Raw genomic sequence first — 17,122 nt, 5'->3', positions numbered from 1 at the left:
CCTAGTTGGTCAAATTTCTTCCTAATATTTTATTTTTTTTGATGCTGTTATAAATGGGATTGTTCTTTAATTTCTTTCTCAGATACTTCATTGTTAGTGTATACAAACACAACTGATTTGTGTATGTTGATTTTGTGTCCTGCAACCTCACTGAACTCATTTGTTAGGTTCTAACAGTTTTGGGGGGGAGTCTTTAGAGTTAGGTTGGTATTATTGAATGAGTTGTGTCGTTTCTTTCGGGGTAAGACCAAACTTGTTAATTGTGTTGGATCATTCACCTGACCCGTTTTCCTAGTTTTGAAACAGTGTGTAAAAGATGAAAAATTTCACTCCTTTATTCCTGGAGTTTTAGTTGATACTCTACTTAGTTGGTACTTAGTTGATAACACGACAGTCTTGAGTGTCCGTGTGTGGGGGGTAGTTAATGAGTTCAGCTGTAAATTCTCGCACAGTTACTGGCTTATTTTAACTAATTTCAATATTTATAATTTGTAATATCCAAACATATCCTTTCACAGATATTTTTGCGTTCATTGGTACAGATTTTTATACAGTATTATCTTAAAAATGTTCAAACTCCTGTGTACCTAGAGCTATTTTCCTGTCCACGTCAAGTTTTACCTTCTTTTTTCTTAATTATAGATTTCTGAAGTTTTATCTTCAATTTTTTTTTCTTTTTAAGAACTAGGATTTATGTTATTGATCAAGCATATTATTTTGTGTTTATTCTGATAGTCTTTGTTTTATTAATATCTGGCTTAATCTTAATTCCTTCATTCTGCTTTCATTGGACTCACTTTGTTGTTCTTTTCGTTGTCTTTTGGTGAGGTCTTTTTCATTAAATTTCAGCCCCTTTTATTTGGGGGGAAATTCACTTATGGTTATAAATTTCTTCCTGAGAATTTCTCTGGTTCCATACCCAGGTTTTGATACAGAGGTCGTGCATGTTTTGCAAAAACTAGTTCACAGAGCAGGCTTGAGACTGTTATGCTTGAAAAGGCCTGCTTGCAAGCTTGGTCCTTGGCTGGCATCTGGCAACTTGACTGGTAAACTCATTTCTTCGCTGATATGAAAACTTTCCCTCTACGATAAGGGTAGCTCACTGTGTCTAAACTGTACAAATAAGGGTTTTATGCTAGACATTTGTTTTCTTTGTTGGAGTCTGGAATTTTGCAATGTGCTAGGTAGAGGGTGCCTGTGTGATCAGACCCCAATCAAACCTTGGGTGCTGAGTCTTTAATGGACCTCCCTGAGCAGAAACATCTCATACTTATTGCTGCATTTTTGTTACTGGGAGAAGAGTGCACACTCTGACCCCACATGGGAGAGAGAGGGCTTAAGGAAACCTACACACAGATTCCTCCAGATCGCCTCCTATATCTTTTTTCCCTTACGACCCACTGTGGATCTTTACTAGATTGTTGTAGTAAATCTTAGCCGCGGTGAAACTATCTCCTGAGTCCTTCTATCAAATCTCCAAACGTGGGGATAGTCTTGGAAACCTGTGACCCGCATGGTTATTCAGTTCAAAGTATTTTGTAAGCTATCTCTTTATTTTTTCCTTTATCCCAAGAATTATTTGGAATCTGTCTCAAACTTTTCTTCCATATGGGTTTTCTGGCAACATGTTGGTTTTTTATTATTATGACAGTGTCGTATATGATTATGGCTTACATGAGATAGATATTTCAGAATTTTTTGAGTTCAGTTGTGTTATGTTGCTCAATTTTCTGAATGTTCCACATATATTTTTAAAAAGTATGTCTATTTTATGAAGATTCTTAATTGTGTGTGTCTACTTGTCTTAATTGTCTGTATGCCTATTTGAGGAAGATTCCTAACTATGTTTTTTAATTCTTCGTACCCTTGTTTACTTTTTGACTAATCTGTTGTTTACCAGAAGAGTATTATGTCTGTCATGATTATTAAAGATGTGTACATGTTTAATGCTTTTAAATATTTCTGTTAGCTTTTGCTTTATGCATTTTGCACATAGCTCATATTTATAAAGGTTTGCTACTGTTATATCTTTTTAGTGGATTACTCCTTTTATCAATATTAAGTATCCTTCTTGATCCCCTGGAAATTTTCACCTTGAATTCTGTTTTGTCTGGTGGTAATATTACTTTAAAATCATTGTGTTAGTACTTTGGCAGGTAATTTTTAGTGTCTCTTTACTTTCAACAATTCTACATTATTTTTTTCAGGTTTGATTCTGGTAAATAATAGTAGCTGGATTTTCTTCCCTTTCCTTTTCTTTTCTTTTTTTTCTCTGTAAATTTTATTTATTTGACAGAGAGAGACACAGCAAGAGAGGGAGTGGAAGAGGGAGAAGCAGGCTTCCCATTGAGCAGGGAGCCCGATGCAGGGCTCAGTCTCAGGTCCCTGGGATCATGACCTGAGCCGAAGGCAGACGCTTAACAACTGAGCCACCCAGGCGCCCCTGGATTTTCTTTTTTACCAACTTGATGGTCTCTGTCTTTTATAGCTCTGATTAAACTGTTCACATTTATCATAAATATGAATAGGTTTTGATTTATTCTTACCATAGTTTTTTCTGTTTTTTATTTGCTAAAATGTTTTAAACATTTTTTTAAAGATTTATTCACCCATTTGAGAGAAAGAGAGAGAGCAAGTGCACACGTGTGCACAAGTGGGGGGAGGGACAGAGGGAGATGGAGAATCCTCAAGCAGACTCCTGGCTGAGCACCAAGCTCAATGGGGATCTTGATCCCAGGACCTTGAGACCATGACCTGAGCTGAAACCAAGAGTTGGTCACTTAACAGACTGAGCCATCCAGGCTCTCCGCTAAAAAAAGATTTAAGGCTTTCTTGCTCTTTTGGTTAGATTTTGTTTTGCAACATTTCCCCTCTTCTGTTTTGATAGTTGTACATTCATCTAATCTTTTTTGTTTAGCTTATGCACATTTTTAGTTCATATAAGAAACTTACATTTTCTTTTTCAAAAGTCTAGAACCAAATAGATCTATGTTCTCCCCTCATTTCAACAAGACAAGAAATTTAGCATGCATTTACTCCCTTTTACACTCTCTTTCTTTCTCCCCCAAGTAACTCTCATGTTGACATCTTATGAAGTTTTATTTCCAGATGGTTTAACACACACACTGATTTCAATTCTCAGCAATGTTGTTTCAAATGATTACTTTGTTGCTGTATTTCTTACTCATAACTCTTTCTCAGATTTATTTTTCTTTTTGCTGAAATAATATCCTATAGAATTCTTTCAAAGAATGTGGATGGTAAACTTTCTGAGGTCCTATATGTTTGAAAATGTCCTTAATTCGCGAAAGAAGCTTGAATGGCTGAATTTATTCCACTGACTCTAGCAAGATCTGATCCTCGCCTCTTCCTCCTCACCACTCCTACGAAATCCAAACTAGTCAGTTTGGATTAGTCAAGAGCTGCCAAAGCTTTAGCTCCACTCTTAACAGGCCCTAAATCCTGTCCCCTGACTAATGCTGCCTAAGCTCCCCATACCTTCTGAGAACTGGAACAGTGACTACTTCTCAGAACACAGCAATTTAACATAGCAACTCTTTCGGCTGTCTGCTTTCCAGTAGAATAGCTATCTTGTGATGGTTCTGTTGTGCTGATTTTCATAAAGGTTTGTATTAACAGGATTTGGTTGCTTTTTCTTCTTTGACAAATTCATTCTTATTGTTAAAGGATAGTTTGGCTAAATATTTTTTTCCTTAAGAATTTTTAGATTTTGTTCCCTTACCTCAAGGCACCCAGGGTTGCTGATGAGAAGTCTGTGTTCCGCAGCCGTCAATTCCCTGTTCTGCGCTTAGCACCTTTTTCCTGCAGCCTCCATGATTCCTTGGCGCCCTGGCTTACCACTGTGGCTCTCTGTGTGCTTTCTTTCTTAAGGATCTGGACAATTTCTGGTCCACCAAAAGTCCGTACTCTGTTTTTCACAAATCCCAATGTCCTTCTTAATTTCTTTTAAACTATAACTTAAAAAATCATAATGGCTTGGTGTTAAAACAGGAGATTTCAGTATGTGCTCAAATTAAAATGTTATTTTTGTTTGTTTGTTTGGGTGGGTACATATGAAACTGTATTCTAAGGGAATAGAATGGAGTGTCCAAGGAAGACTCATTTTTACTTTATAATATTCTCTATCTGAATTTCAGTGTATTAGTCTTGTTTTTGGATTCAGAATAATGGCATACATAATCCATTGGACATCTTCCTTTCCTTTTTTTAAAAAAATACTTATTTGAGAGAGAGAGCAGAGCAAAAGAGAGAGCAAGAGTGGAAGGTGGAGGGGCAAAGGAAGAGGGAGAAGCAGGCTCCTTGCTGAGCAGGGAGCCCGACATGGGCTCCATCCCAGGACCCCAGGATCATGACCTGGGCTGAAGACAGACACTTAACCAACTAAGCCACCCAGGCGCCCCAGACATCTTCCTTTTCTACCTCCAGAAGCATCCATCAGCTTTTCCCACCTGCTCTGGTGTCCTGTCTGTGCTGCTTACTGGTATAGATAGCATCAAGGGCTCCAAGCCCTCTGTTTCCAGTTGGGTTTGCCCAGTAGGAGGTGAGTGAGATTGAGATATTTATCTCCTGGCCTTTCCAGCCACCCCTCTCCCTGGCATATCTGACTACCCTGTGTTGGTTACGTCCTCCTGCTGAAGACAACAGCTGCCAGGTGGTCCTCCACACACAGAGACCCTCACCTTCTCATCTTGGTCCTTCAGGCCCGGGGTAGCAGTGGCTTCCAGGGGTGCCAGGCTGGGGACCCACATTCCATTGCTGGCTTCTGTACAACCTGCCTACATCTTTCTAATTAGTCCTTTATTAAATTCTCAAATTATTCAGCTGGAGTGGCATTTGTTTTTGCCCTCATCCATGGCCCAAACAAAGCAAAACAAGAAAACAGACAAAAAGCCAAAGCAATATATTTAGGTAACTTAATTATATAGATTCATCTTTTTTGCTGTTTCATAACAGAATAAAATATTTAAGAAAGAATGAAGGTGAAGAAAACTTATTTTTGTTAAAGGAACCATGCTACGGAGGGGCAGTAAATATTTCATGAGCACACACGGAAAGCCGAAGTTCCTCTCCCTTTCCTTCTTGATGCTGTTGCTGGGTTTCTGGGCCTGGAGGGAAAGCAGGCATGAATGAAGTCTCGCGGATACAGGTCTTTATGCAGCACTGTGGGCTCATGCTGCAGAGATTTATAGAATCTCAGAGACAGAAGGGGCCGTGGGGACTGTCTAGTGCAGCAGTGAACAGCACCGGGCGTAGCAGCTTGTGATACAACCCGAGATTGGATTTTGTGTAGCAACTATATAAAAACCACCCCATGCTGCTGCTGCTTCAGTGTGCCTATTAAAAAAGATTTCAGTTGCTAAAAAACAGTGCTGATCTTCTCATTGGCATTCGGGAGAGTAGCTAGCAATGGCAACAGGTAACATTCACTGAACACTTGCTGTGTGTTGGAGACCGAGCTCCAAGCTTTGTAGGTATCATGTTCCGTAACGCTCAGCCAGGCTCCCTCGTGGCTGCTAGCCACTACGCATGGTAGCGTAGGACAGCGGTGGATACTGTCATTAACCCGATTTTAAGGATGAGGATAATAAGGCAGAAAGAAGTTAAGGGACTTGCCCTTTATCACATGGCCAGTCAAGTGATGGAGCCAGGATTCAAACCCATGCAGTTGGACACTGAACCCTACACTCATCCATTACATTGTTTCTTCTTGTTATTACACCTATGCAGAAATAGATATGTATATATACTGCAGGGATATTGCTTTGTGCCTAACAAAATACCACATATGTTGTTCTATGTCACTAAACACATAATGCCATTTTAAATGATGGCAAAATATTCAATTGTGTCAGTATGCCAGTTTGCTTAATCAATCTCATTGTTAGATATTAATTTATTCTGCTATTTCCCCCTAATAGTCTCTTTCTAATACTGACTCCTCTCATATTCTCACATTAGAACCTCTGACCCTGATTTATTAATTTATATAATTTATATTTTGCAATTAGTATTCTTAAATAGAGTATTAAACATTATTATTAGGGAGTGGGGCTCTAGATGACCCTGACCATCTCCATTTTGCTTATCATTTATAATTTGTAATATTTCAATGTATTGCGTAATAAGGAAATGAGATTGTTAGAGTTTTTTTTTTCTTTAAAGTTTATTTAAGTATTCTGTACACCCAATGTGGGGCTTAATTTCCCAACCCCAAGATGAAGAGTTGCTTACTCTTCCAACTGAGCCAGCCAGGCACCTGTTAGAGTTTTTTTTAAAAGAAAATTTTTATTTAAAAATATAAAGGTTAAAATATGCTTTAGCTCTTTTGTCCCACAATGGTTTTAACCATTGATAAACAATATTGATTGAACTATTGATCAACAGTAGTCACCAATCCAGGCTAAGGTTATGGAGTTTTAGCTCAGCAAACAATGCTTGTCCTTGTCTTTGTACCACTTGTCAATATTCCACACCCTCTGTGTAATCCAAAAACAGTTCCAAGGACACTTATCAATCCTTCCCCTTAAAAAAATACATAAGAGCTTCCCCTGATTGTTCTATATTTATTCCTGATGCACAGGCTTCAGCTGGGGAGTGTAATGGGTGTTAATAATTCACAGGTCTCCTTAGAAAGGCTAGAAAGGAGCTCTTGTCTTCATTATGGAGGTGATGCCCTATTATTAATCAGCCTCCATCTTTCTGCATCATCTTTTGTGAGAGTTGGGTGTCTTAATTCTAGTGTGACTCACACACTGGTGCATTCATACCTGGGCTCCAAGCAGGGCTTAAATGGTTGTGTGCTGATGTTTTATCCAACAAGGAAAAAACCAGTGGAATGCATCTCTAAGACAGATTATTATCCTATTTGTAAAAGGGAATCATGGGCATGCATCAACAGAACTTATCCTCTACTCTTTGGGTTCCAAAATGTAATTATTTTCCTCATGAATGATCTCATGCCAAATGACTGACCCCCGCCCCCCGCCAAGCGTGTGTGTGTGTGTGTGTGTGTGTGAGAGAGAGAGAGAGAGAGGGGAACTGAGATTACACTGTAGTCATTTACTTTAAGAAAGAGAAATTTAGTAGCTTTATGTTTCACTATAGAGCAGCCAAAATAGCTTCAAACATATTTTATCTACTGAAAGAATGTGTGCTGGTGTGACATAAATATTAATGAAAGAATAAAACCCAATTCTCAAGATATTTTTTCTTTTATTTAAAATGTTAACTATCACAACACATTATACAATGAAACGAAGATCGTAGAATCACGTGAAAACTTGTAAAACATCTCTATATAAGTCACAACACGTGACACATGCTGCAGGGATACAGTTTGATACCAAATCTTAGCACATTTCCACCATGAAAACAGGAAGCGCAAGCCCGCCTGGGAGCTTCCTCTCCTTCAGCAGTGGCTGATGGAACTGCTTCCAAGAAACGAAGATGATTTCTTTCTTTGAAGAACATATTTCAGTTTCATTGAACACTGTGCTTTGTTGAGAAATGACCACTGATTTCTACGTCTGAGGGAGTCATATTAGAATTATAACACACGTTCACAGCACGTATTGGCACAATATGAAAAATAAACAGTTTTTTTGAGTTTTCCACTCAAAACAATGATTATTAAATAAATAATTATTCCTCATGGTGCAGGTCTCATGTTACCTTTCATTGGCCACTGACACACATGACGCTCAATAATTTACAGGAGGTGGTTTATTTGCGTCTTCGTTCGTAATTCTGCATCGCGCTCCTTTCATAAGCCACTGAGAACAAAGAGAAGGCAGAGGGTTTTTAAAGAGGATTCACTGAGAGCGTTAAATAAGCTTCAAGACACATTGTAATTTATTAAAAACTCATTAATAACTTTCCCCCCTCCATTGAAGTATTTCTAAGGGTTTTCTTTGCACATCCTCCCATCTTGCCTCTGTCTCTGTCCTGACTGGAAGTGATCTAACCACAGAATCCTTGGTTACTCAGGCCATCTGTCAGATGCCCCCAAATCATCGTTCCACATCTACTGCAGCGTTCATTCCCACTTTCTCCAGCAGTGGCAGACCAGCCCCGCCCCCACGGTGATTTATAGAAAGGATAATGCCTGAAGTATAGGAGTAGGAATAGTAGCAGGATGAAAGCAACATGTGAGACTTTTATTCTAGGACAGAGTCAACAGACTACAGGCCATGGGCCAAATCCAGCCCACCACCTTTTCTTGAAAATAACATTTCATCGGAACGTGGCCATACCCATTCATTTATGTATTGTCTGTGGCTACTTTAGCATTAACATGACGGATTGGAGTAGTTGCTACAGAGACTGCACGGCTCACAAAACCCAAAATATTTGTTATCTGGCTCTTTACAGAAAGAGTTTGCTGATTCCTCTTATATGAGTACTGAGGGTTTTGGGGTCTCTTCCTGTCCTGTGGATACCTTCCAATGATGAATTGTCCTTGGAACTAAAAACAACTTCATTGTCAGTAGATAGGGCAATTGTGCCATCCACGTACAACAGTTTAACTTACCTCCCAGCACCCTAATGGCCTGTGAAAGATTAATCACAGCCTCCAAAAGTACTTAACATATAGCTAGCAAGTAACTTAAGTGCTTTGCCTATCTGGACTAAAAAAAGCCAATATATTATATTATATTATATTATATTATATTAAATTATATGCAATTTCAAAGAGGTCTGTAACCACAAAAGGGTAAGGATCAGACTGGTTTGATCAGAATACTTAAGTATATTATTCATCATTTTAGTTAATTTATATACTTAGATTTACATTTTAGTGAAACTATGCCGCTTTTTAAAATTCATATGTCCTGTATAAAATACTGAATTTAAACAAAAACAGTAGAAAGAACTGTGGAGGGTATGTAGGAATCATAGATGCCACTCTAAACAATTTTCTCAGTGAGAAGGATGGGTTGAGAGAGGAGGTAGGTGAGGGCTGTAGGGCGATCACTCCCCCTTTTGCCCACTGAGCAGACGCCCTGTTAGCATCCACACTAGGTTCACGATAAGCTGAATGCTTTACGTCAATCACGGATGCGCTTCCGGGGTGGAACAGCCTGAGCCGAACCCGGCAGTCCTCAAGGACAGAAACAGTTCGTTTCTCATCCTGCTTTGTTTGGATTAGGAGGAGAACGACTAGCACAAGTTCAGTTCCTGGCAAGCATGATTCTGTTGCTCAGAGAAATGAGGCGAATGCTAATATAAAGTAACCAAAGACGGATTCGTGTTAGCTGGAACAGAATATCCTCTTCACCAGAAGCAGAGTTTGTATCTGGTCCTTGAACCCTCAGAAACCCGCAGTATGTAAATTTTTGTGTTTATAAGCTAATCAGGGTTTCTCTACAAAGCAGGTTTCTAGATTTCCCAGACTGTCAAAGGGGTCTGTGACCACAAAAGCTTAAAAATCAGATGGCTGTAGGACACAATCATAACCTTGCCTCAACTGATCATAGGAAAAGATCTCTGATTGAAGGTACATTACATTTTTGCCCATTTATTTCTTTTATATTTTCTTAAAATGGAGGAGTGAAGATTTAGTGATAAATTGATCCTGATTCATTATATTGATTCTTTTTATCTATAATTACATTATTACTTTGCACACATTGAATAGCATTTAATCTGTATAAATTTCACAGTATCTATATTATTTGTAAAGTTAGCCATGTTCTAGAAATAAAAAGTTGATGACTAATACTATTATCAAGAAGACCATAGTTACAGAAGAGCTAGGGTACACTTCTACTATAAGTAAAGCCGGCGTGGTTTATATTTACATTCCATTTCCAAAAGCTGGAGGATAATACATATTAATAAAATAATTTAAAGGTTTTCATGAGGCACACTGGTAACTTCTTTAAAATTTAAACTTGAAAAAAAATAAAATTTATACTTGAGCAGCCCCCAAATTACTGAAAAAGAAATACAAACATAGTGTCTAAATTTGGAAGTTAGAGAACCAACGGTAGGATACATCATTTTTTCCATGAATTTTCCAAATAATTAAGCCAGCACTTCTTAGTTACAGATTTTCTAGAAACTTGAAATATCCTAAAAGGATAAGGCAGCTGGTTACTTTCTAATTAATTACTTTATTAATATTGTAATTCTATTTTCACTAAAGGTAAAATAAAGAGAGTTTGAATACCTTTCCTAAGGAACCTAAGCTAATTGCTATAAAGGCCTGAATATAAAGGCTTTTACAAAATATAAAGGTTTTACAAAAAAAAAAAATCAGTCTGTAGAAATGATATAGGGTTATTTAACCTTGAAAACAGTATGATGAATGGGTTTTCAGATATAGGTAGGTGGCATTTTTACACAGAAGATGGGAACTACAGAGAGGAAAGGCAATGTGCAGGCTTTATGTCAAGGGAAAGACTTGCTAGGGATTAAGATGGGTTATGAGGATTGTGGCACCCCTTCTCTGTGAGGGTTTACAGCCAGAACTGATTATAATCCCCCAAGATGACTTGATCGTTCTCCTTTCTGAAAGCACTGGAATGGACTGAGTTATTCCCATGCTCTCAAACATCCATCAGGTTGTTTCGAGTTTGAGCTTTTATAACTTCATAAAGTATAAATGGATTTGTTAGTTTTCTTTATTTGTTTACTTTTGTGCTGGGAGACTGCCAGACGTAATGTCATATAAGCCTTTCGAATGACCTTGGTAGTAAGTGAAAATTGGTCTTATTACCCACGTACCCCTCCCTGCTTAGTTCAGTAAAGTTCAGTGTGGCTTATGTAACAAATACAAGGGAACAAGTACTACTGGTGGTTTGAGAAAGAAAGATGCATCCTGGGTGAGATTAGCTTCATCAGCTACAATTTCATTCTTGGATTTGTTTATTGCAATTAGATTTTTTTCCACCATAAGTACTCATTTTAAGTTTATCATTCCTTTTTAGTACTTTGAAAACTATGCCTTAGAAAGAAAATAATAGATTTAAGATACTGTCTATTTTCAGTCATGGTTTATACATACCAGAATTTAAAGCTCTTTTGCCCATTAGTCCAACAAAGGAATCTGTTTTATGCCCTGGAAAAATACATTTAGGGGTATTTTAATATGTATGTCTTTGAGGAAATAAACTGTTACAACTAGTACCGAAGAAAAGCAAGTTTTTGAATATATGCCTATATAATACATATAACCATTTCAAGTTTTGGTGAGTCTGAAGAAAAGATTTCTAATCACTCTTACAAATGACAAACAATACAATGAAAGCACTTTTCTTAATTCTATATCTAAATATTAGCAAGTATACTTTATGTATATTACATTTTACCTGTTTATATACAACATTTTAAATATTATTGCTATTTAAGCTAGTTTTGGTTTTTAGGGAGTCAATTTCACATTTGTATGACAGAAATATCCAAGTGTATGTCCTCCTGTTACTATGTTGTATTTCTCAGGAACTGAACCTTAGTTAAGTCAGATGGCTGCACCTGATGATTATAAACTTCTAAAAGGTCACTATTTTTATTTTATGGGATTTTTAAAAATACTTTTGGAAAAGTGCGTTAATTTTGACATTAATAGAGTGCATTTATTTTCATTACATCGAATTTTGCTATATATAATTCCCTTGAAAGTCAAATCTTTAGAACGTAAATATGAATAAGATTTATTTATTTTCAAAGGTGAAGCCTTATGAGAAAGGTTACTATTTCAACTCTAGTGGGGAAAGGTCTCTTGCTTTATACGGTGTTATTTGAGAATAGGACTGCTGTTTTAATGTGACCTTCTCTGCCAGCCAGTGAACCAAAATCCAAGTGGAGCTGTGGGTGGACCCTGGGGTAAATGCGTATGATTGAGATGGACCCGTGGGACTTCCTGTTAATTCGAGTTCCATTAACTGGGAAACTGGGATCTAATGAAGGTCAAGTGCCATAACTCTGCATCTCTACTGCCCTAAGAAATGTTTCATTGTACTTTGATGGATTGAGGGTCCCCATTCAATCATAGGATCAAAAAACTGCATTTCTATCTATCTTTACCTTTACTATGGATTCTCTACTCATTCACTCAGTCTTCTTAATTGGCTGCTGGATTACCCTAATATATGATATGGTCATGAGATCTGGCATACTGAAATGTTAAGAGATGCCTATAAATGCTTGACTTTTGTTTTGTTTTTGTTTTTCCAGTGGAAGTGGGGGGAGGGGTCGGAGAGGGTGAGGGGTGAAAAGGGAGAGTGGTGGATTTTTACCCCTGGACTGAAATTCTTATCTAAAACTAACAATTTATAGGCGTTAAAGGATTTCTTCTGGCTTTCTTTCTCTTCTCTTTTTTCCTTCCTTCTTTCTTTCTTTCTTTCTTTCTTTCTTTCTTTCTTTCTTTCTTTCTTTCTCCTTTATTTCTTTCTTGCAGCTTAAAACAACAACAAATATTATCTCACAGTTTCTGTGGGTCAGGAATTCAGCAACAGGAGTTAAAGGAGTTAAAGGATTTTTAACATAATGCATCATTTTGGTAAATATCTAGGTCTAAAAAATCATGCTCTGGATGTGATTAATATGAGTTTCCTCCATTCTTATACTGTCTTAATTAAAAATATTAAGTCAAGTTATAACAGAAAATAAGATATAAAACGAAATTCAATCTAATTTACATTTGCAATTGGTAAATGTCAAAATAATTTGAAACTTACTTTTATGAGAGATCTGGCCATGTCCTGGAAGAAAGAAAGAGAAAGTTAGCAAAGGCAACAGATTTATTTTAAAGATGCTACATTATATTTTCAGAAGAGAATTGTAAAGTAAGTTGATTTTTAACACATGTAACATTTCCCATTCATGTACTATCTTGAGGAATATAGCAGAACCATAAATGCTAACCAAATTATTAATGATAAAAACAAAATAGCAATAACCAAAAGGAATATTTAAAGTGCTTTCTATGGGCCACAGATTCAAACCCAGGACTATAAGACCCCTGAGGCCTAACATAATAACTGTTAGGCCACACCACCTGTTTTCTTATAAGAAATAATCTCCAATCTGGACCACCACTTGATAGGAGAGAGGGATACAAATCTCTACTTTTACTAAACAGGCATTATCAAGAATCTGTATTTGAGCCCATAAAAGACTTTCTTCACTTTTCCTACATGTGCATTCACAATAGTAAAATAAAGATTTATAGAAATGTTTACCATAAAGAGCCTTTAACAGGGCCACTTGTTTTTCAATTGAGGAATCTGACAAAAGATGAATTGGCATTAACTGTTTACACGTTCCACTGATGGTGTGATAAATTCAAGGAAATTGAGTATTTCTATCAGGAGACATTAGGGAGCTAACTCTAATCTAAATCTAATCTAACCCCAAGGGTCTAAAATCGGTTTCCGCAGGCCCTTAGACCGTTCTGAGTACTAGCCCCTGGAGGCCCCGCGACTTCCCCTTTGTCAGTTTGGATCTTCAGTCAAGGGAGCGCTCAGCTAAGGTTGCTTCCTGTTCTTGATTGGGGTCACTCTAATTGTGTGGGGCACACGCAACGGATATCGCCCTCCCTCCTCGGGCATGTGCTTATGTTAGTGGGGTGAGGGCCAGAGTTGTTCCCTGTGGTTATATCCATTTTAGGATGGAAATTTCTACTCAAAGAGCAAGAGAGACTGGGTGCTCTGAAAAGCACTGAGCGAGGAGACAGGGCAGGTTGCTCAGAGAGACAGAGGGATGGCTGCCCATCTCACCAGCATCCCGTTTGCCCATTAATCCGAAGAATTGCTGAGGCTTGGGTCTCCGGGCGATCCTCTGCAGAAGATGCTCAAAGGGCTCGGGCAGCTCCTCCTGGGGGACAGACGCACAGACAAACGGGCGTGTAGGCAACCAGCACGCGGCGCCGGGAAACCAGTGTCATTCCAGTGGTGCGCGCCAGCCCTGGGCAAAGCTCGGAGGCGGGCGGTGGCGGCGCCAGGGCCGGAAAGCCGGCCCCGCAGGGAGGCGAAAGAAGGCCGAATTTACCCGCGAGGGCTGAGTAGGGTCCCAGCCTGGGAACTCTCTTCCTCCACCCCTCCTGGCAGAACTCGTGTCCCCGAGCCCCGCCCTCGCGGGTTAGCTGGAGGCGCGGCGTCCCCCCAGCCCCGCGCGCTCTCTGCGGGCCCTGGAGACCCCCGCCCTCCGCCCCACTCCTCTGCCGCCCTGCCACCTGACTTTCTCTTGATTTTGGCGCGGGCTTTGGAGACGCCTGGCCGCCCTAAATGCACACAGGTGTGTATCGCCGAGTGGTGGAGGAATGACAATGCTTTACTAGAGACCTGCACCGCGCCACTTTTACTGTTCCCTCGAGGCGCGTTCCCTTGCACCAATAGCCTGCGAGCCTTGTAAAGGAAAACTTGCGGCTCCGTCCTCGGGTCGGTAAAATAAAAGTCAAGGCAGGAAGTTAGCTTCCCACCCACCTCGCCCTTCGAAGCCCGCAGCAGCTTGTCTTTTGCCCCCGCTTCCACCAGCGTCCGGCGCGCCCCTTTCTGCCCCTGCCCAGCGTTTCCAAATGCCCGGTCCTAGCAGCTAGACTGGGGTCCCCCAAATCCCCGTTACCGCGGATGAAACCTTGTGAGGGCTCATCAGCGAGGGCATCATTCCTCCAGGGAGTTCCCGAGACCCGACGGTGCAGCCCCCGGGGGGGAACTTGGATCATGGGCACAAAATCTCGTGCAGGGACCCAGGGAATGGCGTTCCTTTACATCCGCACACCCCTCCCTGCGCTCCTCCACCGCCTCTGGTCGCGGTCGCGGTGCCTGCCAGGCTAACTAGAATGCTCTCGTAGGGGAAGTGACAGCTCTCGAGGCCTGAAAGAACGGCGCGGGCCGGGTCTCACCTTGATCTGGTCGCTGTCGGACCAGTCGGACCAATAATTCAGATCATCGTTGGCTCCGATTTCTTCTGCGAGCAGTTGAGTGGAGACGAGAAAAAAGACGGCCAAAGCCACGAGGATTTTCATGTTGGATTTCTGGGAAGAATGGGGAAGAAGAGACCGAGGAGAGAAACATTGGGGACGGCTATCCAAGAGTTGGGGCAGCATAATTTTTGGTCCCACAACGCAAGTTGGGGCCGATTGAACCAAGATAAAAGGCCTAAGGGATAAAAAGCCCAAAGCATACCTTGTACCCTTTAGGAAAGAGAATCGTGCCCCCAAGCTTCTCACATCACCTTCTCCCTGTATCCCAACTCCCTCAGCCCCCGACCTACCAATCCACACCTTAAAAGCGGGAGGCGCTGCAGGTGGAAAACAAAGAGGGACGTCGGCACTTGGGATACCCGTCTCCCCGCTGTCCCTCCGCCGTCCTCCCACTGTCCCTCGCCCCAGCGGCCAGCGGCCACCTCGGAGCGATGCGCGATGCCGGCACTTACTGCGGCAGGCAGGCCCGCAGGGTTCCTCCGGCTGCTCTGAGCGCTCGCGGGGCGCTCCGCGCTCTAGGTGGCCGCAGCGGTGGAGGAAGCAGTTGCGGCGCGCTCTTTTGCCCGCTCGGTGCCGCGCGCTATTTATCCAAGGCTCGACGAGCCTCGAGGACCACGTGACACGCTCCCCACGCGACTTTCTGCTCAATATTTAATTAACCGCCTCTTCTCCTTTCGCTTGCGTCTGATTGAGAGTTTCCGAGACGGTAACCCGTCGGTGCCCAAAACATCTGGACCCAATTGGGTTCGGAATGACGCAATTTTAGGAAAATCAAGATCTCGCCATCCAATCCCGAGCGTCCAGTCTCTTCTTCCGTCTGCAGATCCGACGCCCCCTCCCCTCTCCTTCGGAACGCGGTTCCATGACACCTGAAATTACTCATCAAAATTGAGCAAAGTGACTCATTCCTCGGACTTCCGCAACTTTTTCGTCCCTTGAGACGTCAGGATAAGTTGCACTTTTAAGGATGGCCAAATAACGTAAGGTATTAAGATATTGTCGTCGGAAATCATGCTAAGAAGAGCATTTCGAATGGGGGGGAAAGGCTTTTTTCCCCTCTTCTTTTTCATCTGCAGAGTGTCTTAAGTGTTTCCGAGATACAGTATCTTCTATGAGCAGAGCGTCCTTCTCCCAAACCAGCTACAATACTGGCGTTTCTCCAGCGTTACAAAAGGATTTTCAGCCCCATACCATTTCAGACGATGGAAGCAGATTTATTTTACATTTTGGAGGTAGGAGAATTTAAACGTGGCAATACACATAGAACTTTTGTATCAGTGCCATTCTAGGATATCTTTTGTTGCAAGCTAGCAAAATCCTCTTCCTTCGCACATCCAGGAGCAGGGGTTGGAAGAGGACGTTTTCTCTTCTCTCCTACCCTTTCTCGCTGAAAACTAAGAAACCGGCAAGACAGTGTACAGGATCCTTCCTGGGTGTCATAAAGGACTCTACAGATCATTCATAGATTTCTCCTGTAAATGAAAATAAGTGTAGTGAAGATGCTAGTTGGACGGTCATTGACAATATGAAACTATTAGACAAATAGCGTCTGTTAAGAAATCAGAGCTTTCCATGAGCCCATGGTTTCACCTTGCAGACACATTTCTTTAATCTCTAAATGAATTAGATGACGTATCTTGAATGCAGTTATTTTCTTCTCTTTACTAAGTAAGTACTATATTTTTCAATTAATTCTGATGCTTTTAGTATACTGCATAAAGGAAGTAACTTAAACCAGTAATTTTTTCCTCTAATGTCTGCTGTTTCTTAAATCCTGAATTTTGAAATTCCTATGTCTCTATTTCATTTCTTTAGGCCCAGCTTTACAAGGTGGGGCATTCTATTTTTTATAACTTTTTATGTGGAAAATTATATACAAAAGTAGAGGGAATCATTCACTTGAAACAATTTGTAAACTTTCCCATTTCCCCTCCACTCAGACTACTTTGAAGCAAATCCCAGATATCATTTCAACTGTAAATATTTCAATCGTCTATATAATGGTAAGGATTTTTAAAAAATAAAAATAGAACCATGCCATTATTCTACCTAAAAACAACATAAAATGGGTCCTTACAACATTATCTGGTTAATGTTCGAATATTCCTCATTGTTTCATAAACCCCTCCACCACAGAGTTTAATAGTTGAAATCAGAATTGTAATGAAGTCCATA

At 40.3% G+C, this 17,122-nt stretch overlaps 1 protein-coding gene across 2 annotated transcripts; it reads right to left on the bottom strand.

The window, feature by feature from the left end:
- Positions 1-7,218: 7,218 nt before the first annotated feature.
- On the bottom strand, positions 7,219-15,631 carry TAC1 (tachykinin precursor 1). 2 transcript variants are annotated; one of them, XM_026513837.4, is made up of 7 exons: positions 15,400-15,631; positions 14,867-14,998; positions 13,743-13,839; positions 13,206-13,250; positions 12,702-12,725; positions 11,030-11,083; positions 7,219-7,793 (listed from the first exon to the last, which is right to left on the bottom strand). In XM_026513837.4, exons 2-7 carry the CDS (start codon positions 14,987-14,989, stop codon positions 7,744-7,746), a joined length of 393 nt encoding a protein of 130 aa, XP_026369622.1. In that variant the 5' UTR covers positions 14,990-14,998; positions 15,400-15,631; the 3' UTR covers positions 7,219-7,743. The 2 variants fall into 2 exon arrangements, with proteins under 2 accessions (XP_026369622.1, XP_057160402.1); XM_057304419.1 differs by lacking the exon at positions 13,206-13,250 and having other exon boundaries at positions 15,400-15,629.
- Positions 15,632-17,122: the final 1,491 nt, after the last annotated feature.

The sequence above is a fragment of the Ursus arctos genome, unplaced genomic scaffold (genome assembly GCF_023065955.2).
Source record: "Ursus arctos isolate Adak ecotype North America unplaced genomic scaffold, UrsArc2.0 scaffold_3, whole genome shotgun sequence".
Classification (NCBI taxonomy): domain Eukaryota; kingdom Metazoa; phylum Chordata; class Mammalia; order Carnivora; family Ursidae; genus Ursus; species Ursus arctos.
The sequence above is the reverse complement of the archived record's forward strand: the minus strand, read 5'-3'. Positions and strand labels throughout refer to the sequence as shown.